Genomic DNA, 24,666 nt, shown 5'->3' on the forward strand with positions numbered 1-24,666 from the left:
GCCACTGAATGGCACACACATTTCAGTGACCTTTTAGTTGCCTTTCAGTCACATTTCAGATACCTTTCAGTCACCATTCAGCGGACACATTTCCGTCAACTTTCAGTGGTCTTTCCTTCAACTTTCAGTGACCTTTCCATCAACTTTCAGTGACCTTTCTGTCGTCTTTCAGTGACCATTCCGTCGACTTTCAGTGACCTTTCTGTCGTCTTTCGGTGACCTTTCCGCCACCTTTCAGTGATATTTAAGTCTCAATGTAGCAATTTTTTCACTAGCGTATTATTTTATAATCAGATATTTTTCCTTAACAAGGAAGCAATATTTTGAATAAAGATTTATTATTCAATCTTAATTATGGTTTTTTTTACTTATCGTGATCAAATTCGGGTACCTTAGAATATGTCTAAGTAATTATTATAATTTTATAAAATATGTGAGACTTATTCAAAATGATTTTTAATATTCTAGCTACATTTAGAAAACAAAAATTCTTCAAGTGATAAAAAATTATGATCCGATAACCGATTCAAAATTTAAATAAATGCATAACATTCTATAGTGCTTATACGTGTATTTTTTCATGGAAATATATAGTTTTGATTGATCAGACAGAATTTATATTATTTAAACCATTTCTTGAAGATCGCAAGTATTTACTGATCAATTTCGTTTCTTAATTATGTCATTGTCAAAACTGCAGGATATTTAGTTTTTGAAAGACATTATTTTCAATTCAATTTTAATTACAAGAATAAATAAATCGTATATACATGCCTCTTGTAGAAAAAAAAAATATAGTAGATTTTAGCTTTCTTAATGATATTGATTTAATAAAATCATTCTACTAAGTTTCTAGATAGAGAATTTATATACAACGATCTTAAATCTTTGACACAGGAACAGGTGCCCGTCTCTGATAATTGTCATCATCCCGATAGGAGATGTGTAATTAATTAGTCTGTTCCCAAAATCCGCGCAACTAACATAGAATATACAAAAGATATACAAGATATATACACATCGCAGCTCCTCGATACAACAGGTGGACTGATTGTTCTATCGATTTCTATCAATAAATTGATATTAAATCCTCAATTCTTAACAAGAAATCGTAGCGTAATCGATAAGGTCGCGGACACCTGAGCAGGAGACCGAAGTTCGAATCTCGGCATAGAAGCAATTTTTTTTCTTGTATTAATTTTTTCCTATTTTTTTTTTTATTTTGGATTTAGATACATTTAATGCTAAATATATAATACCAGGGAAAAGTAAAATAAAATTTTTAGGGAAAAAAATAAGCCGATTATTCAATAAAAAGATTCAACTGAATGATCACGGAAAGGTCACTGAAATGTATGTGCCATTCAGTCGACTGAATGGTAACTGAATGATCACGGAAAAGTCACGGGAAAGGGTCTTTTCAGTGACCTTTCAGTGACCATTCAGTGGCCATTCAGTTACCATTCAGTCGACTGAATGGTGGATTTTCATCCTGTATTCTTGGTCGACATTCTCCAATACCCTAAGATGACTCAAATTACAAAATTTGATGATTCCGAGCAAATTAAAACCTGATATAATTAATTATAACCATACTAGAAATATGTCCATAGGACATGAATGCCCCGCCGATGATATATTAGTAAAGCACGATGATATATTAGTAAAGCAACATGAAAATTTGTATGTTTATAAAATTTGATCAGTTTGGTTCAGGTAGGGCTTATAGTTATAAGGGAATAAAATGTAGGTCAGATCCAGCATCCAAAGCAAGTCTGGTAGTGTCCATCCCTAGATGCATCATCCATGCAAGTTTGGTTCAGGTAGGGCTTAAAGTTACTTGGGAATCAAAATAAAGGTCCGATCCAGCATCCAAAGCAAGTCTGGTAGTGTCCATCCCTAGATGCATCATCCATGCAATTTTGGTTCAGGTAGGACTTATAGTTACTTTGGAATCAAAATATAGGTCAGATCCAGCATCCGAAGCAAGTCTGGTAGTATCCATCCCTAGATGCATCATCCATGCAAGTTTGGTTCATGTAGGGCATATATTTACTTGGGAATCAAAATATAGGTCAGATCCAGCATCCGAAGCAAGTCTGGTAGTGTTCATCACTAGCTGCATCATCCGTGCAAGTTTGGTTTGGGTAGCAGTCTGTATAGTTCCTTGGAAATGGACCTGCTCCAAAAACTTTAACCTGGTCACTCATCTGGAAAATGTAGATAAGATCCAGCATCCGAAGCAAGTCTGGTAGTTTCCATCCTTAGATGCATCATCCATGCCAGTTTGGTCCGAGTAGGGATTATAGTTCCTTAGGAATGGACCTGCTCAAAAAACTTTAACCTGGTCACTCATCTGGAAAATGTAGGTCAGATCCAGCATCCGAAGCAAGTCTGGTATTGTTCATCACTAGATGCATCATTCGTGCTAGTTTGTATCTGACAACATGTGAAGTTTGATAGCACCATCTTGAATGATATGTTTAAAACTGAGCTAAACACTAATTTAAGAAGTGAGGTCAGGGTCAAAGGAAAGGTCAAGGTAAAAAAAAATGTTGATGCAGTTGCATAGCTCTCATCAATATCTATCAGCATATGAAGTTTGATGCAAATATCTTGGATAGTTTCTTTGAAACTTAGCTTTGAACACAGCTAAACACAAAGTGTGACGGAAGACGGAAGGACAGAAGGATGGAAGGACGGAAGACGGACGTGACAAACACTATATGCCCCGGCCATATTCATGGCGGGGCATAAAAATGTCAAAAGTAGGTCACGGTGACCTAATTTTTGGTCGTCACTTTCCGAAAACCCGAGATGCCTAAATTAAAATCAAAGTACTGAAAGCACTCATGGGAGTTGAACGTGGTGTTAAATAAAATCTTTGATCGGGAGGTTAAGTGAGTGAACAATATTATTATTTCAAATAAAGACAACTGTTTCAGATTTTTTGAGTTGCAAAAATCTTGAGAAAGACATTCGGAGACATTGAATAGCAAAAAAATGCAGGGCCATATTGTTGCCTGCCTACATTAGTCCTTTTTTTGTACCCCCTGCTTGAAAAGCGGGAGGGTATTTATTAATCGGAATTTCTGTCTATCTGTTTGTTAGGTATACCCATCCCTTATCCGCAACTCCTCTTACACCACTGAACGAAATTTTCATAGAATCTTTATTACATATTGCCATTGTGCACCTTCTATTATACTTTTCCATCCTACACATATTTTGGGTTTCCCATTGCAAAACATGGACACTGCTATTATATTTATATTAGAGGCGGTTGATCATTTATATAATTCACTGCTCACAGTCTTCAAATTTGTAAGATATTTTTCCTTAGCACCTTTATCCATGTGTTATGATTATTTCAGTTTCGCAGGAATAATATCAATGTTGATAAAGTGTGGATTTTAACACAGCATCCTTTTAAGAGCTAAAAGGTTGTTATATAAAACTTCTCTGTGAATATAAATGTATTCCAATTACACGAACAATATACATGGAGTACGTCAGAACTTAATCTTTTTTAATATTGTGAAGAAAAAAGCAACACCAAGTTTAAAACAAATATTTAATGACCAAACATAAAAACAGTGGTATATGTGAGAGTTTGTGTGCGTACGAGTTATCTGGTATTTAAATGAGGTTTTCCTTTTATTAAAAAAAACATTTTGTTGTATTTACGAAATGATTTTACGAAAACATCAGTGTCCGTTTTTTTGGTTTTAACATTTATAACAGACTACTAGATTTACCGCTTTTGGCAGGTGATACTGCTGATTTAGTAATAAATACGCATGTTTCCTAAAGTTTTTATGCATTAATGAATTCATTTAAACAAAGAAAATGTTCATGAAAATTTTGAATAAATTCTGTGCACCGGTAAAAAAAAATTGCTAAAAATCCGGGACCGTCGGGCGTCAGGACGACTATACCGCTTGCCGTTAGTATGTAGAGTTGTTGATCGTATCTTTTTCAGTGTATGACGCCACAAAAAAAATGAGTTCCATTACGAAAAACTTTTGAGGTTCTTTATAATTTAGTTTTACTTTGAACGAAATCTGATATTCAAAATAAGATTACTTTATCATTATAACATTTACTTACATTTCAAATTATGAAAATTAGATCAATTCAGGAGAAAATGAAATGAACTATTTGTGGCGGATGTTTATGCATGTTTTCTGTTGAATATCATCGGAGTAAATCAGCCGACACAGTAGCCTCGCTTTCGGCTCTATACAATCAACACAAATTACTGGGCATGTTAAATAAGTGATGACCATGGGAGATTGAACATAGTTCAACTCCCAAAAATTGGATGATTCTAAGCTAATAAGTACCTGAGATATTCAAAAGTAGGTCACCATGACCTACTTTTTGATCAACATTCTCAGAAAACCCAAGATGCCTCAACTGACAAAGTTTGATTATTCTAAGCCAATAAGTGCCTGAGATACTTAAATATAGCCATTAAATGTCAAAAGTACGTCACTGTGACCTACTTTTTGGTCGACAATCTCTAAAAACCCAAGTACGTCAATTGACAAAGTTTGATGATTTTACATCAATAATTACCAGAGATACTTGAATATAGCCACAAAACCGCAAAAGTAGGTCACAGTGACCTAATTTTTGGTCATTACTTTCCGATAACCCAAGATGCATCAACTGACAAAGTTTGATGATTCTAGGCCAATAAGTAACGGAGATACTTAAATAAAGCCATAAAATGTCAAAAGAAGGTCACTGTGACCTACTTTTTGGTTGCTCTCTGAAAACCCAAAAGGCATCGACTCAAAAAATTTGATGATTCTAAGCCAATAAATACCTAAGATACTTAAATAAGGCCATAAAATGTTGAAAGTAGGTCATTGTGACCTACAATTTGGTTGACATTTTTCAAAGTCCAAAAATGCATCTACTGACCAAGTTTGATGATTGTAGGTCTGAAGATAAACAAAATATGCCTTTTAAACAATTTGACAAAATTAACAAATGCCTGCAAAATTCAAAAAGTAGGTCACAGTGACCTCCTTTTTAATGAAGATGTTTTAAGGTCCCAAGATGCTTACCAGATGTCCCAATAACTTACCAGATTTGATGATTCTAAACTTTTCAGTGTCTCAATAATGGGATTAAATGTTTAAGAGGATTAGTTATAAAGTTCAAAAGGTAAGGTCACGGTGACCTACTTTTAAGTTGACGTTGTTCGAAGACCCAAGATACATCAACAGACAAAGTTTGATGATCATAGGCCTTAAAGTGTCCAAAATATGCCTTCAAATCATATTGAAAACAAATGCCCACAAACTTTTAAAAGTAGTTCACCCTGACCTACTTTTGACTTAACATGATGTGAAGTCCTAAGATGCATCAACTTACAAGATTTGATGATCCTAGTTCTTATAGCAAGCAAAATATATTAAACGTTTGATTAATTGTAAATTTAGGTCAACTTTGAAGTGACCTTGAGACCATGCCCTTTGCCCCTGAGTAATTCCCCGTGCAAATTTAAATCTTTGACATATCCTGATCTTTGTATGTAAGTTTGTTGAAAATCTGCCCGGTGGTTCTGGAGAAGATTTTTTAGCAACCAGTACTTTTGGTTTTGTTTTCCCGATTATCTCCCCTTGTTTAAGGGTCCCAACCCTTATTTTAATACAAATGGTACCCTTAGGCCAATTTGACACTGATTGGTCATCAAGGGGTTCTTGAGTTACGGCCCATATTCTAAAAAGTTAACGCACACTGCACAAATGGCCATATCATTAGCTCTTTGAGCCTTTGGCTCAGAAGAGCAAAAAATGGAGATAAGAAGGAGTATTCAAGATCAAAAGTCCGAATACGAAGAATACAAAAAAGGAGCAAAGCAAACATGGACCTCCAAAACATCAGAACTGGGATCAGGTGTCAAGCAGGAGTGAACATCCCATGCCCGTCAGTCATACCCACCGTATGCTCCTTGTCATGGTCGGGAAATTAGGGTATATCCATTGCCAATTCTGTGTATAAATATGGACTAACAAATAGTGAAAAACTAATCAGTTTTTGGACTCAATTATAAATTGTTTTAGCTGACAAGGTTATTGTATCTGCCATAGAACTTACGAAATGATGACTTCAAATGAGACTGCTTATCAATTATAAAATTAAGCAGAAAGTATTGCATGCTTATAATGCATTTGCTTCAATAGAAACAAGACAAATGCATATAATAAACACTTATTATGTAATAAAAACATACCTTTATGTGTCCATCCTTCGTAAATGGAACCTTCCTGGCTACAGACTTCTTTTCCAACCATATCATCAAACTTCTTCTCCATATTCAGCACCAGAATGAAGAAAGCACGAGGACTAAGAAATATCTGGTGTGAGGCATAATATGAACACTGCCCTGCAAAGTCCACCATAGTAATTTTTTTCTCTGGATCACCCGATACATCTTTGGAAACATGTAAAATTCCTGATATTTCTGACTTCTCAGGAACATTTTGTCTGCCGTCTTCAACTATTTCCTTTTCCTTTTCCAGGAAGGCAGCAGCTTCATTTCCTTTACGTGATTCAGCCAAATTCAAGCTCTCATGTGCCATTTCTTCATCACTGGACGATTCTTTATCACTTGTTCTACTACCTGTCTCCTTTTGATATCCTTTCTCTTTAACGTTCAACCTTTTCATGTCACCTAATAAAACTGCAGGCTGTTCTGAAATACTCTTTTGTTCGCTTGATTCATCAATTTTAACTTTAAAGCGTTGTTTTTGGCTTGATGTGTTTACTGCAAAACAAAACAAAATATTTGATTCTTTTTTCTTTTTAATCATTCTATTAATTTCTATAAATTACAAACAAGCTTTGAACATCATTTGCTTAGCTGATCCAACTTATTTAATGAAATTTAGAACAAGTCAGGCACGAAGGTCTAACCTCTCTCTCTCTCTCTCTATCTCTCTCTGTACATGAATTTAAAAGAGTTGTTCAAGTTTATAATGGAATTATGATAAGTTTAATTCAATGACCTTGGTTTAATTTTCAAGGTCATGATTCAGCTCATTTGAATCTTTACTAATACTGAACATTCAAAGTTTGCATGTCACAAATTTAAACAAGAGGCCCAGGGGCCACAGCGCTCACCTGAGCACATCGGGCTTGAATGGCATTCATAATGTGAACAAACTAGAATCTACACTACCTGAGGATGATTCCATATAAATATCACTAATCATAGCTTTGAAGTACTTGACAAGAATATTTTAAAAGGTTTCCCTTTATATCCCTATGTAAAACGTGGGTTGGCCATTTTGGCCCAACCCTAGCCCCGGGGGTCATGATTTGAGCAAACTTGAATCTACACTACCTGAGGATGATTCCAAATGAGTTTCATCTTTAGATTTTTAAAGATTTCTCCTATATATTCCTCTGTAAAACTTTGGTCGGCCATTTTGGCCCCACCCTAGCCACGGGGGGTCATGATTTGTTCAAATTTGAATCTATACTACCTGAGGATGATTGCACTTGAGTTTCATCTTTCCTGGCCCAGTGGTTCTGGTGAAAAAGATTTTCAAAGATTTTTCTTATATATTCCTATGTAAAAATTGGGTCGGCCATTTTGGCCCCACCCTAGACCCGGGGGTCATGATTTGAATAAACTTGAATCTTCACTACCTGAGGATGACCTCACATGAGTTTCGTCTTTCCTGGCCAAGTGGTTCTTGAGAAGAAGATTTTTTTTAAAAATTCCATTAATTTTTCGTTAATTCATAAATATCTCCCCTTGGAAAAGGGCGTGGAACTTCATTTGAACAAACTAGAATCCCCTTCACCCAAGGATACTTTGTGGTAAGTTTGGTTGAAATTGCCCAGCGGTTCTTGAGAAGAAGTGAAAATATGAAAAGTTTACAGACAGACAAGCCAACAGACAGCTAGACGGACGCCGGACAAAATGTGATCAGAAAAGCTAACTTGAGCCTTCAACTCAGGTGAGCTAATAAAAAATTTGAAAAATAATTCATCTTTCTTTTATCTTTTCATCTTTTTATTACATTTGACCTTCTGATCTTTTATCAGAATCACACATACATGCGTAAGTAATCTTTAGGCCAAGTTTTAGGTAAATCTTGAACTCTTTTATGCCTAGGTCACATTTAAGCCGATGGTCGGGCGATTAAATTTTTCTGGTCTTGTCGGCTAAAAGAACAGGATCGGCCGACACAGTATTCGGCGACACGGAGCAGTCACATTATTTCCTAGGGACACCGATGACTTGGATAAATAACACAAAAAAATCTTTTTCTTTAGAAATCAGCAATATTTTTTCATAGATCTATATTCAGATAGATGACGTGAGTAATGTTTGCAACGCAAAGTGGCAGAATCTTATAAAATTGTGACTCAGTGTTGAAAATGTGTGTAAAAGAATGAATCGTTTAAACGTCCACATTTGGCCCCCCGATAATTTACAAAAAATAAGTTTAAAGAATTCCTACATATTTTTTTCTTAATCTTTTCATCAAACATTGTAGTTTATCAATTTCATTTTCAATTTTCACATACTTGCACTGTAATTGGGTATTTATCTGATTAATATAGCAGGGGTATGTTGTTTACATCGATTTCCTATAGACTTTAGGCCACACCCCCATTTTGAAAGCCCAATTTTTATATGAGCGCATTGATGTTTCAAGTTGTAGTAAATAGGGTCAATGTAAAGAGTTAAACTTGTCATTTTAATTCATGAAAGAAATTGAAACAGTCGTGCGCTCACATGTTATTTTCCAAAAAAGTGCAAAAATCACGGGTACCTGTCTCTATAGTAAAGGCACCTTGTTTACAAATTTCAACCCGCCGTTGACCTCATGCATAACAAAGCATTGAACACGTGACTCAAATCTATTCACTTTCATGCTTTGAGCAGATCAATGCGACATCGTGTCCAGTGTTGCGAGCTATCGATGGTCAATTCCTTTTCAAATTGGTAATTAGAATTTAAAGTACCATGGGATAAAATTTAGAATTTAAAGTACCATGGGATAAAATTTCTTTAAAACGGTATATTTAAGACTTGTTCACATTTTTGATTTACTTGTTATTTCAGTCAATTTTGTTTGATTTTTTTTCCTGTATTAATCAATATATTTTGAAGGCTTGTAGCTTAAAGCTAGTACAGTATATGAAAAAAAAATACTGCCAGAGGGTATATATATATTATCAATTTGCATACATGTACATCACATCAGCGTTACGTTCATTGACTCTTGGAAGATAAAAAAAAAATTACGATCGTTATTTGAAAAAATACCAATTTATCATATCTTTAGAAAATAAACCGTTTGTTACAAATGCTTAATTCCAATTAAAGAATCCTTACGGAAAAGAAAATGATGTGTGAGGCATTTAAAAAAAGATTTATATATCGTATGAAAAACATTACACAAAATGCACCCCTACATGTAATTAATTATAAATTAATAGAGGGAAACTCCGGGTTTCATCTGACGACACAACAAATGTTATAACTTTTTAATTACATCAGGACAAAATCTAACAACAATGAAAGATTTAAATATAAATATTAGTATGTAACAATAAATCGAATGATAAAGGGCAATTTTTTGTTTGAAATGGTTCATTGTTTATCTCACTAGAGGACGAGAATTTATTTAACAATGCAATCTGGAATGTACAAAGTACACTTGTCTAACACTGAAGGTTTTTTTATATACAGCAACGATAATATTGACGTTAAACTGACGTTTAATTTTCACTTTCTTGGAATTTATTTTTCATACACAGAGTGAAGTTTTATATCACAATTCAACCGCATTTGTTGTAGCACACCAACTTCGCAAAATTATATATATGTACATGATATGAAATAATTATTCACGTGATTGTAAAAAGCAAATTAATTATAAGCTTTCATGGATTGATTTTTATCTCTATCAAAATAACGTTTTAAGTATGAAAAAGAGTGAATCCTGCATTATACGTTCTATTCACAATTCCATTGTGTATATTTAAATATAAATAATTTGACGAATTTCTAATATAACTTGTAATTTAAGCAGAAAAAATTAAACCTGACAAATTAAAAAAAAGATGCTTATATGAGTTCAGTCTCTTGCACTAAAAAAGGGCTTTTAGGTGTCACTTCATCATAAAATGTAGTACACTTCGAACACACGCTAATGTATTCATACTAATCGCACGCTTGATAGACGCCACGCCTTCCCATTCAAATGCTAATACTACAATGGCCTATATATAGCGAATGGCGAAGTTTTACTGTGAAATATGCGACTTTATTTAATCGATATCATGTATATATTAAAAGTCTCTTTCCAAAAAAATTCTTTATTAGTATCTATACAGACTATACTTGAAGACTTTAGCTATAAGATAAAAATGTTCTTATTTAAAAGGGTAAAATTCTGCATTTAAAAAGGGGCGAAATTGCAGTGTTAAAAGGATTCATTCTTTGTATGGAATTGACAAATGGTGCATATTTAAGCAGCAAAGAATACTTAAGATGTCTTTATATGTTACGGATTAGTTATTTATGTTATCTCCGTTCAAAAAATTTATATCAATCAATGCATCAAAATTTTGTTTGTGTACGTATCCTTAATAGGTTAAATATTCACAAGTCGGCCAATCGTCGCCCGATCATCGAGCTCTGAGCTACAGTATGATTTTAACCGTCGGTCGAAATTTTCAACACCCTTATTGTCCAACGACGGACGACCGACTTAATAAACTGACATCCGATCGTCGGACGATGATCGAAGGTTGGTCGACGGATAAATGCTCTTGAAGAAATCAGCCACCGAGGCATGAAAAATTATAACTTGGACCGATGGACACAAAATTGGTCGGCCGACAAAAAAATAGGTCAAAATCGGCCAAGACAACGGCCGATAAACTGTCGACTGCCACCCGAAGAATCCCATTTTTGCTTCAAAACACGTTGGCCGTTGGTCGTTTTTGGAAATGTGACTGGGGTTTTACTGTGTTTTTTTTCATGCATCGATAGATTCGGGGCGTATATTGTTTTTGTCCTGTCTGTCTGTTTGTCTGAAAACTTTAACCTTTGCCATAACTTTTGAACTATGAAAGACAGAGACTTCATATTTAATTTGGTATGCATATTTCACTTATCTAGCTCTTTCAGATGACACAAGATCAATGACATTCTGACCTTCACTGAGACCTATATGCTAAAAATAGATTTTTGTCTGCAAACTTTAACCTGTGCCACAACTTTTGAACCATGAAAGATAGAAACTTCATATATATTTGGTATGCATACTTCACTTATTGAGTTCTTTCAAGAGACACCAAGGTCAATAACATTGTTACCTTGACTGTAACCTTTATAAATGCTAAATACATGTAGCTTTCTTAAAAATACACTGTAACTTTTGAACCATGAAAGATAGAGACATCATATTTAATATGCATACTCCTTAGTTCCTTCAAATGACACCAAGGGCAATGGCCATTATGACCTTGACTGTGACCTTTATTCTAAAAATAGTCTTTTTGTACCTTTGCCAGAGGATATATAGACTTCATATTTCGTTTGCACACTCCACTAAGTAAGTTCTTCCAAATGGCATCAAGGTCGTTCACTCTGACCTTAACTCTGACCTGTATGCTTAAAATAGCCTTGTCGTACTTTTGCCTTAATTTTTTAACCAAAGGAGATAAAGATTGCATATTTGGTATGCAAACTTCACTAAATAAGTTCTTTCAAATGGCACCAAGGGCAATGACTGTGACCTTGACTGTGACCAATGTGCTAAAAATAGCTGTTTCGAATTTTGTTGTTGCTGGGCATATAGTGTTTCACAAACATATTTTGTTCAATATAATCTAGACATTGTCACATAGTTCCTACAGTATTTTTTTCTGCAGAATAACTGTAAAGTTTGCCAGAGAATTCTATGTGTTACAGTCATGGCATACCATTCTAAGTGAGAGTGCTTGTAACACATGCGATATACCATTTCTTTATTATAATATATTATTTGGAATATTTCATCTGATCTGATTAAACCAGAAGTCTCTGTCGAGACTGAAGCTCTACTAGTTTGTACTTATAGCAAAGGAAGAGAAAAGTAGCAGTTGGGAATTGAAACTTTACAACAGCAATAAATAGAATAATGATCCTTGATTAAGTCCCTTTAAACTAGTCTCAGAAACTGTATTTGGGGTAGCATTTTGAGGGTGTTCTACAAAAATTTCTGCTTTTAGTAACCAAGGCAATAATGTTCATCGGAATAAAAAAATGATAAACAGGATTGTGTATCTTAGTCTACTTCTGTGCCAAGTTATATTGAAATAAGACCAAAACTGTAGGAGGAGTAGCATTTTGAAAAATTGTTTACAGACAGATGGACGCCGGACATATTACTATCGCATAAGCTCTTCTGGTCTCTGATCAGTAGAGTTAACAAGAGGCCCAGGGGCCACAGCCCTCACCTGAGCACATCGGGCTTGAATTTACCCCCCCCCCCCTCCAGGCGTTCATCATTGTACAAACTAGAATCTACACTACTGAGGATGATTCCATATAAATATCACTAATCATAGCTTTGAAGTACTTGAAAAGAATATTTTAAAAGGTTTCACTTCACTACCTGAGGATGATTCCACATGAGTTTCATCTTTCCTGGCCCAGTGGTTCTGGAGAAGAAGATTTTTAAAGATTTTTCTTATATATTCCTATGTAAAACTTGGGTCGGTCATTTTGGCCCCATCCTTGCCCCAGGGGTCATGATTTGAACAAACTTTAATCTACACTACCTGAGGATGACTCCACATGAGTTTCATCTTTCCTGTGCCAGTGGTTCTTGAGAAGAAGATTTTTAAAGATTTTTCTTATATATTCTAATGTAAAACTAGGGTCGGTCATTTTGGCCCCACCCTTGCCCCGGGCGTCATGATTTGAATAAACTTGAATCTACACTACCTGAGGATGCTTCTACATGAGTTTCATCTTTCCTGGCCCAGTGGTTCTGGAGAAGAAGATTTTTCAAAGATTTTTCCTTTATATTCCTATGTAAAACTTGGGTCGGCCATTTTGGCCCCACCCTTGCTCTGGGGGTGATGATTTGAACAAACTTGAATCTACACTACCTGAGGATGCTTCCACATGAGTTTCATTTTTCCTGGCCCATTGGAGAAGAAGATTTTTTAAAAATGCCATTAATTTTTAACAAATTCATGATTATCTCAATTTGGAAAAGGGGGTTGCCCTTTATTTGAGCAAACTTGAATCCCCTTTACCAAAGGATACTTTGTGCCAAGTTTGGTTGATATTGGCCCAGTGGTTCTTGAGAAGAAGATGAAAATGTGAAAAGTTTACAACGACAACGCCGACAACGACGACGTCAACAACAACAACGACGACGACGACGACAGAGAACGGACAAATTGTGATCAGAAAAGCTCATTTGAGCCTTTGGCTCAGGTGAGCTAAAAATCATACCCTTGATTGTTTTTCCAGTTACATCAAATATGTCAGCCTGGACATCAATTCCTCTGGTTGACTTTGAACTTTCCAGAATTTCTCTCAGGTCGATGCCTTTCAGTCTTTCTAGTAAGGTTGACTTCCCACTACCTGCACACCCAATGATCATCCCAGAGGCGTGGTACATGGTCGTCTCCCCTTTCTTAAGATTTTCAATGAAATTCTTCACTGACTCTTCTCCTCTTATTAGAATCTGCATTGGTACACCAACTATGATAAAAGAAAACATCTGTCACTCAATTTTAGTTTTACTAGTTTGTCCTAACACTTTTCAAGGCAAACAGGTACAACATATGCACACTTGTTTTTCCTAAGTATTTTTCTTATTAATCAAGCGAGCAAATTCAAAGAATTGCAGTCGCTGGCTTTTGATGTCTAAGTGGATGGGAATACATTAAATGGCAGATATCTTCAACCCAGCATTTATCATTCCTAAGTAATCACCAAAGTTCATAATTTTGAAAAATAAGTCATAAATGAAGGTCAACATCAAGAGTTCCTAAAATTATATCAAGTCAGAAACATCTTGATTTAACTAAGGCAATGCGCATGTCAAATATGAAAGCACTATTTATTCTCTATCAAAAATTGTTAGGAAAGATAACATTTTTAAAAAGTAGGTAAAATTTAAAGGTCAATGTCACGGGGTCAAAAATCATGGTACATTAAGAAAGGTCTTGTCACAGGTAATGAACATATGAAACATGAAATCCCCATCTCTTCTTCCTCTTTCAAAATTAATGACCTAAGTTAAAGTTTCTGTGACGGACGGACAGATTGACAAAAGAATGAGATTAAAAGTTCCAACTGAAATTTCAAATTGTCTACTGTTTATTTGGAAACGAGGGACATTTATGAGAGACATGCAATGTGTTTAAGTAGCAGTTGTAGGCTAGTTTTACTTTCAATTTTCAATTATTCAACCATCTTTTTCCTCCTGTGATACAGTGAATTAGATATCATTAATGTATCTCGGCAGAATATAATTATATCTACCAAGATGAAATGTGTATAGAAGTAAACCAGTGAATATTATGAAAAGGTAAAATCCTGGAATAATTGACAATATTTGTTTATTAATTAGCCCGAAATATGCCTAAGATTGTTGCAGGTGTATGTAATTTACACGCCAAGGACTCAAGCTTAAACTATCCCTAAATTAGTAAATAGATCATTAGATATTTTGATCAAAATGTCAAAAATATGCCAATTCATGATTACACTGATTACATGTTTTTGATGAGTATCATTTGCCAAATTTTGATTGGGTTAACCTACATACATTTACAATGTTTACACAGTTTATATTTTGATAAAGCTATAAATCAAAGACATACAATTTCTAAATACATCCTCATGTATTGATGTATCCTGCCATGTTGGGTGTTTGAAGATATCCTCTCCAAGTTTTTCTATCAATTGATTTGTTTGTTGTGGTGATAACCAGCAAAAGACTTCACCCTCTTTCTTTGGGTAAACCCATGACCTGCAGTACTCAGCGATGTTGTCTTTTTCTGCCGAAGTCAGAAAAATATCCACAAAATCTGGATGTTTAGCGAATCTAAGAAAACTGGTGTGCTTAAAGAATTCACAAGAAAACTCTACATTCACACTATCATGTCTCAGAATTGGTTTGAATTTCTTTAAGCTGCTAAGATTAGAAAGCTTTTTAATCTTCTTTAGTTTGAAAATTTCAGCAACAGCATTATAATTCTTTATCCAGCGTTCTTCCTCTAGATTTAATTTGTATGAAGGGCAAAGCAGTAGGCACATCAAAACTGCATCTCCATCTACAAATAAACAAGAGGTTCATGTACCGCAACACTCACTGTACTTTTTGCTCTTTGGCTAGAAAAAAGGCAGAAGAAATTAATTAAAAATTGAAAAGTTAAAAGACACAAGTGAACCTGATCTATTCCCGACTAGGGGGTGTCCACACTGTGGCCCAAACCTACAACCCTCAGATTTTAAAATCCAACGATCTACCGACTGAGCGATAGGGTTTACCAACTAGCTAGTGCTAGTAGAAGGAGCATGGCCCCACTATTTACACTTACAACATCTGGCCATTTTAAACTCTGTTACACTCTCAAAAATAAATGTCTAGATTTAAAAAAAAACACATTCTGCATGCATCATTACAAACCTTTTCTCTTGTGAATTTCTCTGAATAATTTCTCAACATCTCTAACGTCATGTTTTTTATGATCACTAGAGGTCCTGATGCACTCCTGACACAAGGTGACGTCACACGGGATACAGAACTGGGATAAAGGACGGCTTGGATGTTTCCTGCATTTGAAATCCTCCAGAGGGAGACCTTTTAAGAAGAAAATAGGAATATGCACAAGATATTAAGACATAAATTTTAGCATTTCAGCATTATCATATAATTTCTATTTTCTTTGTGTTCCCCCATATCAAGTGTAAGGCTGACATTATATTAAGATTTGATTACAGTACACTTGTCCGGAACATTTCACTTTTTTTACTTATTTATTTTTTACATACATGTAGCAGTCAAGGGCATCATGGAAACAACTTATTTTTGAAATAATTTGTTACAGTTATTGAATGTCAACATTTTGGGTTATCTTCCCCTGATTACTGTAAACAGGGAAATTTTCGCCCCCGATTTATTTTCGCCCCTTTCGCCCTCTTCTTGATTGGGCGAATTTAAAACGGGGCGAATTCAAATTACACAGCATAATTTCTTAAGCAGAACTATGAATGGGCGAATTTAAAACGGGGCAAAATTGTTTGCAAGTGTGAAAGGGCGAAAATAACTCGGGGCAAAAATAACCCTGTATACAGTATGCTTTTCTTCAGTAACTTATTCCTGTTATTGATACTTTACTACTCATTATTGTAAATCTACTGGCATCTGCAAGGCTTTAGTCATGCTGTGCTTGGGTTATCAAGTACCACTAGATGGTTCATGACAGTAAAAGAAATCTATCTTTAACAATTAACATGATTAACACACTGAAATCCAACATAATAATTATAACTTATTTTAATCATTTCATCCTAAACCCACCTCACTTTAAAATGTTGCATAAAAATCTACAGCTTTGCACAAAAAATGTAACACATAGAGATTGTAAAGTAATATCCAAAGATTTTAGGAAAATTAGTCTCAATGTTGGCAAAATTGGCAGAAGATGTGTAATTGACCTCTGAAATGTTAATGAAATGGAATTATTTTTCCTTGAAAAATAACGTTATTTTCTTAATATCATCATATCTGCTAAGAAGATATTAAGTTTGTCGAGTCCATTAAAAGAAGTACATATATTTACAATTTTCTTAGCCTTAGATCATCTAAAATCAGCAGCAAAGTCAAAATATTAATTTTTTTTTTGCCAAAATATTTATAGACATTTTACTTTTTACATTTACATGTAGTGAAGTATTAAGTATCCACTGCAATAAAATGATTAAGTTTTTGATTTATACACAAAAAGTTCTGAATAAATGACACAACTTAGTTATTACTGCTACAATCAGTGAACCCTATATGTAATATACATGTAGAATGTCAACCCAGTACACAGTATAGATTTACTGAACACCTGCTACAGAAATACACAACATTCCTAGACAGAGCTGGTGTTGATATATATGGTGTTGCTATCAAAATCATGTCTTCTGTTATTAAACTCTATGAAAATACTGTAGAGATGGAATTATTTTTGTTCGTGAATGAAGTACAATATATTGAAAGAACTTGAAGAATGCCAATATATCAATCCCTTTTAAGATTTAAAATAAAACCCTCTCTTTCATAGTCATACCCCTGATCTCTAAATCCCCCCAACCCCCCCCCCCCCCCCCCCCAACCCCCCCAACCACCACCCCCACCATACCCATTGAATAGTTGACTATTCCCAAGATTCCATTTCCTTACAATTTTAGTTACAAATAAACAGTTAAACAAACATTAAATACCCTTCCATTCCTCATATTAGCAGCCTACTACATATATACTATAAAGTTTATAGTGTACAATTATAATGTACGTCAGCCCAAGCTAAAGTTAAAATCAAAGAGAGACGTGTTCAAATAAATCAAAGTCAACAAAGCTTAAAACTTATCTTCCTAAGCCTAGAACACAAAAAAGTTATTTAAGGAATGAATTTAAAAGCAACCCAAGTTATACTGTAAAACCAGTTTATGCTTTTTAATTCATTCATTATAAATGATTTCATTTTAAATCTTCGAGAAAAGAAACCAAGGCAATTTCTTCCTTACAAATGCCTTTAAATTGTTCACATTAATTTAAAGATAAAGTCAAGCGCATTGATGGGTTTTACCTTTTTTGATGTAAGTTTTGGTGACATAGGCAACACAGATTATATGTACAATATAGATTATTTTTTATCAAAACAAATGACTTGTTAAAAACATATATATTAATATTTTAAATAATGTATCTAGTTATAATTACATGTAAAATCATGAAAATACTTTATAATTCATAAGTCCCCATCTTAGAAATACTGTAAACCAACTTTTATTCGCGACGACTTTATTTCGCGATTGACCGGTGGTAAACTAGTTTGCGACGATAAATTTTCGCGATAAAGTTTATTTAGCTTCTCTTTTTAATAGACACAAAGTCTTAAAGAACCGGTTCGCGGCGAGAAATATTCGCGATGACGAGTCTCTCGCGAACTTCGCGAAGATTTCTCGCACGCGAATAAAAGTTGGTTTACAGTAATTTTGTCTACTTGTTATCAAACTAAACTAAACAAGTTGTGTTATTAAACTGAAAAAAATCCGTGAAATGATTAAGTAATGGCTTTCCCAATAATTATCAAATTGTCTTTATCATATTGTGTACACACAGTATTGTAAAACAATTGAAATACATGTAATTAAAAGTGCTGAACTATAACTATGTACAATATTACTTACCAGTCAGAGAGTCTGTATCTACCACTCTGTATAGGTTGACTGTGTTGTTGTTGTATTCCCCTACCCACAGTAGTTGTGTGTCCTCATCATAACTCAGGCCGTGTGGTGAGTATATCCCGTGTTGTTGTGTCTTTATTTCTGTCAGATAGCAACCCTCACTATCTGACATCTGTACTGACCGGTAATCACACAGCAGGATGTGTGACAGCGCGTCAGTACAGATTCCACGTGGTGATAGCCATGATCCTGATGGAGGACCTCTGTAGGAGAACCGGTAATTACCGTCACGATCTGTCACCACTACAGCAAGACGGCCCGCGTCAGACACAATAACATCTCCATTGCGGTTCTCTGTGATGTATTCAGGTATACTATACAGTCCCTGACCTGTGATGTTGTTGTTCGGTATGGTCTGGATGTTTTCTCCTGTGGAGTTATACCGCACTACCTTGCCTGTATATGTATCACGTCTAAACATCCCGACCAGCAGGTCACCAGTGGAGGGGGAGCTGTAGACACTCCGTGGTCTCCATGGTGACGTGTTGTACTGTATTATCGTAGTCTTTTCTTTGTTCTCTGTAGACCGTTTAATGATGTTATCACTACTGTCTATATAAATTAGATCACCATTAGTGTCCACAGTGTGTCCTCCATAACCACCACCTATATCTGTCACACGATCTAGTTCTTCTCCTCTGGTGTTTGTCAGTATAAGATTGCCTTCATTATCACTGATCCAGACCCGGTCTGATGTAACACGTGAAATGTGACAACACCCTCTAACACCAGACACGGTGACAGATTTCAGGTACACTAATCTATACATTATTGACAGCAGACATCTATTTCTTTATCCTCCGGCTGGTGTTTTATAACAGGATCATGTGTGGATTTCTTCAGTCAGGGAGATCTCTCTGTAAATTACAACAGTGTAACAGAATTATCTACATCAGTAACAGGTCTCTCAATATAATGTAGGCATACTGGTATATAAATGTCTTAGTTTTAATAACATAAAGAATATTATATTGAATTAAGATACAGAAAAACATAAATACCTTTACACTGAGTACTGAATCCTTTACAAATCTCTCTGTAGGCATATATCATTAATAACATGAAGAATAAAATTCAATTAAGAAAAAGATAAATAAAAATACCTTTACACTGAGTACTTTATTTTTAATCAGGATCTCTCTAGCAGGGTCCAACTGTTCACCATACGTCTGATCTTAAAAATCAATATTGATAAATAATAACATTATTGAAATTGAAGATTTAGATTTCTCAAGTTACAAGTATAATAATTTATCAACTGAAGACATTTTCAATGAAAATGCTAAAACATGATAAACTATATTTTCTTTATAGATTTACAATATTGTCAATGAGCAGTATTAAATGTAGATTTTCGTGATCGTGACTAAATAGGTAGGTATGATCTACATTATGTTGTGACATGGTTATAAATAGTAACAGAGAAATGTATACCACACAAATTTCTTGTATCTGGTAACAACTGTATAGCCTTCATTCATCTTGTTTCTGTGTTCTAGGTAAAGAAAATAAAGAATATATTATTGTTCACTATTATTACAAAACATACATCTCTCCAGCTTATTTATTTAAATAAAAAGAAAATTGTGTCTTCATTTTGATATTATAAAATTTGAATGAGAGCTTTAATTTCATGTGACAGGGATTTATGGTTTCAGCAATTTTTAAACAAGAGGCCCACAGGCAACATCATTCACCTGAGTAACTTTGATCTTTAACAGATTTTCCAATATGTAAGACCTATTGAGACCCCGCCCTATCCCCAGAAGTCATGCTTTGAACAATTTAGAATCTAAACTATCCCAGGATGCTACAATATAGGTTTCAGCTTTCTGGCCAGTGGTTCTTGTGAAAATCTTAAAATTTTGTTCCCCTATACTTAAATGTTAAAATTGGATTCCCTATTGTGGCCCAACCTACCGCTGGGGGTCATTATTTGAACAATCTATAATCTACACTATCCCAGAGTGCTCCCATATAAGTTTACAATTTGAACAATTTAGATCCTACATGTACACTAAACCAGAATGTTTCTACAAAAGTTTCAGCTTTTCTGGCTCTGTGGTTCTTGGGAAGATTTTTTTAATGAATCCACTATATTTTTTGTCTTTTCTTGAATATCTTCCCTTTGAGGGGGCATGGCCCTTCATTTTTAACTCCATTTTAAGAATTTAAAGTTCCCTTCATTAAAGAATGTTTTGTACCAAGTTGGGTTAAAACTGACCCAGTGGTTGATGAGAAGACCTTGAAAATGTGAAAAGTTTACAGACAGACAGGAGGATGGACAGAAGACGGACAAATTTGTAATTTGTAAACTAATTTTAAACAAATGGCCTAATGTATTTTCACTATAAAAACCAGTAGAACTCCACCTTAACACCAAAATCCCTGACCCCATGGCCATAAAATTTACAATTTTGGAAGAGGCAATTTTGCTTATCAGGGACCATAAAATTCACAATTGTTGTTACCCTTCACTCATTGATGCTTAGTGCCAAAATAGGTTGAAATTGGTTTGGTTTTTGCTGCTTGGAGAGAAAGAGGTGAAAATGTTAAAAAATGAACATACGACGACGGAACGAAAACAGATAGCAATAGTTCAGGTGACCTACAGAGTTTTGTCTTGCATTCAACTACAAAACTTTGAATATCCTCTAAGTAAAAGAGATTTAAAAACCTGTAAGGAGATGATGCCTCCCTTTCCCTGACAATGGTTGGATATTACACCCTGGGGAATCTGTCAAAATAAATTAAGACTATTACATGTATCTTATATATATAAAAATGAAGAGTCCTTGAGGTTCTAATTCACTAGAAGTGTTAAAATTCAAAAAATATTTGCTTTTTTTAAGAATATGTTGATACATACATGTATACAAGACTTGAAGTATATACCTAGGTATATAAAAACAATTACAATGTAAATTAATGCATGCACAAGGGTCAATCTATGTACATGTACCCTTGTGAGAGATTGAAAAGAAAACCTGTTAAGGAGACGATTCTTTCCTCTTCTAGACAATAGGGTAGTAGGATTCTGGGTAATCTGTCAAGATAAATTGAGACAATTAACCTATATATAACTAATGAACCATTTAGCTTATGAAACACTATGATAGGTCCAATATGTCAAACAACACTTTCTTTGGGTATGTTTATGGATGTAGATATACCGTAAATCTGGAAATTTTTGCTGTAGATAAATTTTTAGCAAATTTGCGAGTTCATTGCTTTCACAAAAATATTTTTCTTAAAAATAATTCAACAATAAGAAAATGGAAACAAAGTAGTGGTCATTCGCAAAATATTAAAAAGTAAAAATTAATCAACAGCATTTTGACCCAGATTTGCAAAATAAAATCAACGTAAAAATTTCTATATATCATGCTAGTGAACTAACTAATCATGGCTTTAATGGATTTTCTCCCTATATATTTATCTATCCCCATGGGTCATGACAAACAAATAATGAAATCTACACCACTTGAGGATGCTTCTATATTAATATGAGTAATCATTGCTTTGTTGTTCTTGAGAAAATAAGGCATTTTCTATATTATTACGTGAAACTAAGATCCACTCTTGTTGCCTCACTCTACCCCTGGGGCATCATGATTTAAACAAGCTCTCATTTACACTGTCCAGGAATTTTTCTTTATAATCACTTTTAATAGATTTTTAAAAAGACATTTTTATTTCCATTCTTAAACTTGTATAACACTGATGTCTTTATGTGACCCCCCCCTCCCCCAAAGGGTTTACATTCCAACAAAATATAAACTTGTTGATTTTTCATGAAAATATCCCCTTCATTCAAACATTCGATGCTGAAGTTTTGGAATAGCCTGCTTTGAATACTTCGTACTACTGCTAAAGTAAAACTAATTTAGTACGAGCACGGATATTGCGAATTTCACAGATATAGTTAAGTCATCTTTGATCTCCATCTATATAAATTTTACGAATTCCTTACACAGATATAATGAATTATGGAGATAGCAACGTAATTTCAAAGGTTACAGTGACTTTGTTATAACCAAGTTATACTGTATTTCATATAGGAATGAACTATAGTACGAAACATTTGAAGCAAATTATTGCGGAACTGATCAGCAGTGGAGGCTTATATGAATGGAATATTTCTATGAAAAATCAACAACTTTATATTTTGTTGGATTTACACCTTTTAAAAGTAAGAGAGTAAAGTTTCAAAGAAAAAGTTGAAGTGGGAAGCTAATTCATTTCAGCCCGTATTCATTGAAACAAGCAGTCGAGGTCGGGGCAAAAAAGCCCTAATCACGTTGTATGACATTGATCTGACATGTCGAGGGACACCAGAACTAATTTTAAGTCCTTATGCCGTCTCGCTGAGATTAACTCAGTAGTGCGTCTTTTTTTAAAGTGGTTTTTCTTGACTATGAGTGTCAAAATGTTTATTTCAACAACATTGAAAGTGTATTTAAAGAAGATTCAAGATTTTTTAAATTTATTCAGGGATTTTCCATTGAACCCTTTAGGGCCAATTAGATAGAACTTTTTCAATTGACCTAAATTAAGCAAAAGTTAACTTCCGTTGGCCGCCATACTGGAGGTCCAAATACTCATATTCCTTCATTATTCAACCAATTTTAAATTTTTATATTAGATTCGACCTCCAATATGGCCACCAACGGGAGGTAACTTTACGTCAATCGAAAACTATCTATAAGGGACCCATTCCCAATTGCAGTATCAGTATCGAAGACAGGGTCAAAATAGTTTTCATGTTAGATTTCACAATTGTGCTTTTTTTAATGAGTTTTGGTAATTTTTTAATTAACAAATTAAAAAAACTGTGAATAATATATATTCGCATTTTTCATTTAATTTGAAGTAAAATTTCAATAATTGCTAAGTCTAGAAACCTTTTGGAATTGTCTGAATTTCACACGGTCCGAACTAGTGTTTCGGTTAACGCATATTTCTGCGTATTTTACGCGCAAAAATTACTTTTGACTTCAGAAACGTCACCTATAGGGCCATCATGACGCAGAAAACAAATAAAAACAAGTTTTAACCAGAAGTTTTGCGAGACTGTAGCTCTACAGGTTTATAAATTAAACAAAGAAAGAGAAAAGTAGCAGCTAGGAATTGAAACTTTAAAATAGCAATTAATAGAAAAATGGTCGCTTATAAAAAAAAACATATGGAGAAATGGTGTTCATTCTGCTCATTTACATATTCGCCATATTGGAGCTATAATGGCGGCGGATTCTATAAAGGATTATATAGAGAACTCACAAAAAAATGCCAAATTTTATATTCTAACTATTTCGGATAAAGTTCTTCCGCCGATCTTTTGTTTTTCCTTTATATCCTCTACCGGAAATAACAATGATGTTGATGCCAAAGTGAAAGTTGCGACCGCCTTTTTGATTTGAAAATTTGAAGCGAGAGTACACTGTTTTATTGAAGAAAAGAGGACTGAATTAGTGTTTTTATCATTTTTGGTATTTAAATGTAAGTGTTTTTTTGCATGATGACAGAGTTCTTCCGCCGATTAATAGGTGCATACGAAGGTCTATTTTAAGAAAATATTGCGGTTATAAAATTGTATGAAGAGTTACGACCGCCTTTTAAATTTAAAAACGTCAATTTTTGCATTCGCCTGACCTACTAATTATTGACACATACGTTATCATTAATTGCCAACTGATGATAACGCAAAATTCTACCCATTTAGATATGCTGAGTGCTTAAAGAAATTCAAATAAAAAAGTTTTGCATGTTTTTATAATAAAAAAATAAAGAAATGATATAATTTGAGTTTTTGCAGAATCATATGAATATTAATGAGAAGTAAATCACGTGGGATCAACCTCATGAATAAACTGCACGTCATTTCTCCATATGCCAATGCACAGAATTATGTATCTTAGTATAGCCTACTTGTGTGCCAAGTAATACTGAAATCAGACAAAAACTGTTGAAGGAGAAGCATTTTGAAAGAATTTCATAGAAATTTCTATTTTTAGTAACAATGGCAACACCGTTTATCGAAATCCAAAACCGATGCAAAGAATTATGTACTGAGTATATTAGTGTAGTCTACTTGTGTGCCAAGTAATATTGAAATCAGAACAAAACTGTAGGAGGAGTAGCATTTTGAA

General features: G+C 34.3%; 1 protein-coding gene across 1 annotated transcript in view; it reads right to left on the reverse strand.

The window, feature by feature from the left end:
* The window catches only part of LOC134251988 (uncharacterized), a 43,172-nt gene extending 21,798 nt beyond the window's left edge, over window positions 1-21,374 (reverse strand). Inside the window, exons 1-8 of the mRNA XM_062734391.1 lie at window positions 21,195-21,374; window positions 19,952-20,012; window positions 19,621-19,691; window positions 18,461-19,374; window positions 15,687-15,860; window positions 14,878-15,330; window positions 13,499-13,750; window positions 6,251-6,784 (exon numbers count right to left, since the gene is read on the reverse strand). Coding sequence (XP_062590375.1) covers window positions 6,251-6,784; window positions 13,499-13,750; window positions 14,878-15,330; window positions 15,687-15,860; window positions 18,461-19,286 — 2,239 coding nt within the window. The 5' untranslated portion in view covers window positions 19,287-19,374; window positions 19,621-19,691; window positions 19,952-20,012; window positions 21,195-21,374. The remainder of the gene's footprint in view (window positions 1-6,250; window positions 6,785-13,498; window positions 13,751-14,877; window positions 15,331-15,686; window positions 15,861-18,460; window positions 19,375-19,620; window positions 19,692-19,951; window positions 20,013-21,194) is intronic.
* Window positions 21,375-24,666: the final 3,292 nt, after the last annotated feature.

The sequence above is a fragment of the Saccostrea cucullata genome, unplaced genomic scaffold (assembly GCF_032062105.1).
Source record: "Saccostrea cucullata isolate Sc308-1 unplaced genomic scaffold, CSIRO_AGI_Scuc_v1 ctg8417, whole genome shotgun sequence".
Classification (NCBI taxonomy): domain Eukaryota; kingdom Metazoa; phylum Mollusca; class Bivalvia; order Ostreida; family Ostreidae; genus Saccostrea; species Saccostrea cuccullata.